Here is a 5,000-nt window from a genome sequence, read left to right as displayed (position 1 = left end):
CCTTACTGTCTAGTGGTTAGAGTGTAGAGGCGGCAGGTAACCTAGTGGTTAGAATGGAGGGGCGGCAGGTAGCCTAGTGGTTCGAGTGTAGAGGAGGCAGGTAGCCTAGTGGTTAGAGTGTAGAGGCGGCAGGTAGTCTAGTGGTTAGAGTGTAGGGACGGCAGGTAGCCTAGTGGTTAGAGTGTATAGGAGGCAGGTAGCCTAGTGGTTAGAGTGTAGAGGCGGCAGGTAGCTTAGTGGTGAGAGTGTAGAGGAGGCAGGTAGCCTAGTGGTTAGAGTGTAGAGGAGGCAGGTAGTCTAGTGGTTAGAGTGTAGAGGAGGCAGGTAGCCTAGTGGTTAGAGTGTAGAGGAGGCAGGTAGTCTAGTGGTTAGAGTGTAGAGGAGGCAGGTAGCCTAGTGGTTAGAGTGTAGAGGTGGCAGGTAGCTTAGTGGTTAGAGTGTAGAGGAGGCAGGTAGCTTAGTGGTTAGAGTGTAGAGGAGGCAGGTAGCCTAGTGGTTAGAGTGTAGAGGAGGCAGGTAGTCTAGTGGTTAGAGTGTAGAGGAGGCAGGTAGCCTAGTGGTTAGAGTGTAGAGGAGGCAGGTAGTCTAGTGGTTAGAGTGTAGAGGAGGCAGGTAGCCTAGTGGTTAGAGTGTAGAGGCGGAAGGTAGCCTAGAAGCACCCCCTGATTCTAACCTTGTCTCTGTAGACGTAAAGCACCCCCTGATTCTAACCTTGTCTCTGTAGACGTAAAGCACAGACGGATCCCCCTGCTGTTCTTTGCCAACAAGATGGACGTGAGAGACGCCCTGTCTTCAGTCAAGGTCTCCCAGCTCCTCTGTCTGGAGAACATCAAGGACAAGCCCTGGCACATCTGGTACATTACTGCACCTGTACACAGCCCACCTGTACATAGCCCACCTGTACATAGCCCACCTGTACATAGCCCACCTGTACATAGCCCACCTGTACATAGCCCACCTGTACATAGCCCACCTATAATGTAGCCCAAACAACTACCTCTTTCCCTACTGTATTTAATTTATTTATTTTGCTCCTTTGCACCCTATTATTTTTTATCTCTACTTTGCACATTCTTCCACTGCAAATCTACCATTCCAGTGTTTTACTTGCTATATTGTATTTACTTTGCCACCATGGCCTTTTTTTGCCGTGAAATATATATGAATAAATAAAGGTGAAATATATATAATAAATAAAGGTGAAATATAGATAATAAGTAAAGGTGAAATATAGATAATAAATAAAGGTGAAATATATATAATAAATAAAGGTGAAATATAGATAATAAGTAAAGGTGAAATATAGATAATAAATAAAGGTGAAATATAGATAATAAGTAAAGGTGAAATATGGATAATAAATAAAGGTGAAATATATATAATAAATAAAGGTGAAATATAGATAATAAGTAAAGGTGAAATATAGATAATAAATAAAGGTGAAATATAGATAATAAGTAAAGGTGAAATATAGATAATAAGTAAAGGTGAAATATAGATAATAAGTAAAGGTGAAATATAGATAATAAATAAAGGTGAAATATATATAATAAATAAAGGTGAAATATATATAATAAGTAAAGGTGAAATATAGATAATAAATAAAGGTGAAATATATATAATAAATAAAGGTGAAATATAGATAATAAGTAAAGGTGAAATATAGATAATAAGTAAAGGTGAAATATAGATAATAAATAAAGGTGAAATATAGATAATAAATAAAGGTGAAATATAGATAATAAGTAAAGGTGAAATATAGATAATAAGTAAAGGTGAAATATAGATAATAAATAAAGGTGAAATATAGATAATAAGTAAAGGTGAAATATATATAATAAGTAAAGGTGAAATATAGATAATAAATAAAGGTGAAATATAGATAATAAGTAAAGGTGAAATATAGATAATAAGTAAAGGTGAAATATATATAATAAGTAAAGGTGAAATATAGATAATAAGTAAAGGTGAAATATATATAATAAGTAAAGGTGAAATATAGATAATAAATAAAGGTGAAATATAGATAATAAATAAAGGTGAAATATAGATAATAAATAAAGGTGAAATATAGATAATAAATAAAGGTGAAATATAGATAATAAGTAAAGGTGAAATATATATAATAAGTAAAGGTGAAATATATATAATAAATAAAGGTGAAATATATATAATAAATAAATAAAGGTGAAATATATATAAATAAATAAAGGTGAAATATATATAAATAAATAAAGGTGAAATATATATAAATAAATAAAGGAGAAATATATATAAATAAATAAAGGAGAAATATATATATATATTTAAAGATAGATGAGTTCTAAAACCCCCAGAATCCTTGTTGGCACATTTGACGTTTGTAGACCAGCACCACTACGGTTCAGTCCGTTACAGTGCATTAGATTTCATCTGTTTTTTAGTCCAACCTCCAGAACAGGCCTTTTATAGAACCCCTTAATGAACCTCTAGTCCACGTCAGTCCGTTACAGCGCATTAGATTTCATCAGGTCTGTTTTTTAGTCCAACCTCCAGAACAGGTCTTTTATAGAACCCCTTAATGAACCTCTAGTCCACGTCAGTCCGTTACAGAGCATTAGATTTCATCTGTTTTTTAGTCCAACCTCCAGAACAGGCCTTTTATAGAACCCCTTAATGAACCTCTAGTCCACGTCAGTCCGTTACAGAGCATTAGATTTCATCTGTTTTTTAGGTCCAACCTCCAGAACAGGTCTTTTATAGAACCCCTTAATGAACCTCTAGTCCACGTCAGTCCGTTACAGAGCATTAGATTTCATCAGGTCTGTTTTTTAGTCCAACCTCCAGAACAGGTCTTTTATATGACAAAACGTTGCCTTTTCTAATCGTTGTTGAAGCGTTTGGTTTTCACTGACCTGCTCTCTTCTGTGTCTGTTTCAGTGCCAGCGATGCTGTGAAAGGAGAAGGTTTACCTGAAGGCGTTGATTGGCTGCAAGGTACGGCAGACTCTCTCTCTCTCTCTCTCGTGGTTTCAGCACCACTAAATGTGTTTGCTTAGATTTTTCTCCATATTTATGTGATATGTAGAAACTAATAGCTTCATTTAAATTTAATTTTTTATTATTTCCATTTGACTTCCGTCTGTAGATGAAATGTCACTGTGAGTATTTGACGTCATTAGTGTTTAGTGTAGTAGACTGGCAGTAGAACCCCATAATGGACCTCAAGTCCACGTCATTAGTGTTTAGTGTAGTAGACTGGCAGTAGAACCCCATAATGAACCTCTAGTCCACGTCATTAGTGTTTAGTGTAGTAGACTGGCAGTAGAACCCCATAATGAACCTCTAGTCCACGTCATTAGTGTTTAGTGTAGTAGACTGGCAGTAGAAGCCCATAATGGACCTCTAGTCCACGTCATTAGTGTTTAGTGTAGTAGACTGGCAGTAGAACCCCATAATGAACCTCTGGCCACGTCATTAGTGTTTAGTGTAGTAGACTGGCAGTAGAACCCCATAATGAACCTCTAGTCCACGTCATTAGTGTAGTAGACTGGCAGTAGAACCCCATAATGAACCTCTAGTCCACGTCATTAGTGTTTAGTGTAGTAGACTGGCAGTAGAACCCCATAATGAACCTCTAGTCCACGTCATTAGTGTTTAGTGTAGTAGACTGGCAGTAGAACCCCATAATGAACCTCTAGTCCACGTCATTAGTGTAGTAGACTGGCAGTAGAACCCCATAATGAACCTCTAGTCCACGTCATTAGTGTTTAGTGTAGTAGACTGGCAGTAGAACCCCATAATGAACCTCTAGTCCACGTCATTAGTGTTTAGTGTAGTAGACTGGCAGTAGAACCCCATAATGAACCTCTAGTCCACGTCATTAGTGTTTAGTGTAGTAGACTGGCAGTAGAACCCCATAATGAACCTCTAGTCCACGTCATTAGTGTTTAGTGTAGTAGACTGGCAGTAGAACCCCATAATGAACCTCTAGTCCACGTTATTAGTGTTTAGTGTAGTAGACTGGCAGTAGAACCCCATAATGAACCTCTAGTCCACGTCATTAGTGTAGTAGACTGGCAGTAGAACCCCATAATGAACCTCTAGTCCACGTCATTAGTGTTTAGTGTAGTAGACTGGCAGTAGAACCCCATAATGAACCTCTAGTCCACGTCATTAGTGTTTAGTGTAGTAGACTGGCAGTAGAACCCCATAATGAACCTCTAGTCCACGTCATTAGTGTTTAGTGTAGTAGACTGGCAGTAGAACCCCTTAAGGGACCTCTAGTCCACGTCATTAGTGTTTAGTGTAGTAGACTGGCAGTAGAACCCCATAATGAACCTCTAGTCCACGTCATTAGTGTAGTAGACTGGCAGTAGAACCCCATAATGGACCTCTAGTCCACGTCATTAGTGTTTAGTGTAGTAGACTGGCAGTAGAACCCCATAATGAACCTCTAGTCCACGTCATTAGTGTTTAGTGTAGTAGACTGGCAGTAGAACCCCATAATGAACCTCTAGTCCACGTCATTAGTGTAGTAGACTGGCAGTAGAACCCCATAATGAACCTCTAGTCCACGTCATTAGTGTTTAGTGTAGTAGACTGGCAGTAGAACCCCATAATGAACCTCTAGTCCACGTCATTAGTGTTTAGTGTAGTAGACTGGCAGTATAACCCCATAATGAACCTCTAGTCCACGTCATTAGTGTTTAGTGTAGGAGACTGGCAGTAGAACCCCATAATGAACACCATTCCAGTTGGCTGCCTTGGTCACCTTTCTCCCTTTGTCACATGTCTCTAGATCCCTATAAACCTTCCACTGTTCATAGCTCCTCTTATGACCTCTTATAACCCTCCCCTTCTTAGAGAACAATATGAGATCTGATTTTTCCTCCGTTTTTGTTGTTGTTTCAATCCAGATCAAATCAGAACGATGAGAACCTGAGAGGTTGAGAGAGCGACGCGACGGGGAGGGGGGGGGGGGGTGAGGAAGGAGGGAAATGCCATCGTCTGGGTGGCGTC

The 5,000-nt window shown here is 38.8% G+C and overlaps 1 protein-coding gene across 2 annotated transcripts in view; it reads left to right on the top strand.

Moving 5' to 3' along the window:
- Positions 1-5,000, top strand: part of LOC149975369 (ADP-ribosylation factor-like protein 6) — a 19,597-nt gene that overhangs the window by 12,201 nt on the left and 2,396 nt on the right. For both annotated transcript variants that reach the window (XM_090206728.1, XM_090206727.1), the window contains exons 5-7: positions 725-854; positions 2,920-2,975; positions 4,898-5,000. The exon at positions 4,898-5,000 is cut by the window's right edge and continues 2,396 nt beyond it. In XM_090206728.1, coding sequence (XP_090062854.1) covers positions 725-854; positions 2,920-2,975; positions 4,898-4,923 — 212 coding nt within the window. In that variant the 3' untranslated portion in view covers positions 4,924-5,000. The remainder of the gene's footprint in view (positions 1-724; positions 855-2,919; positions 2,976-4,897) is intronic.

Source organism: Oncorhynchus mykiss, chromosome 18 (genome assembly GCF_057628025.1).
Source record: "Oncorhynchus mykiss isolate SJ-2025 chromosome 18, ASM5762802v1, whole genome shotgun sequence".
Taxonomy (NCBI): Eukaryota; Metazoa; Chordata; class Actinopteri; order Salmoniformes; family Salmonidae; genus Oncorhynchus; species Oncorhynchus mykiss.
This window is presented reverse-complemented; position numbering and strand designations above follow the sequence as displayed.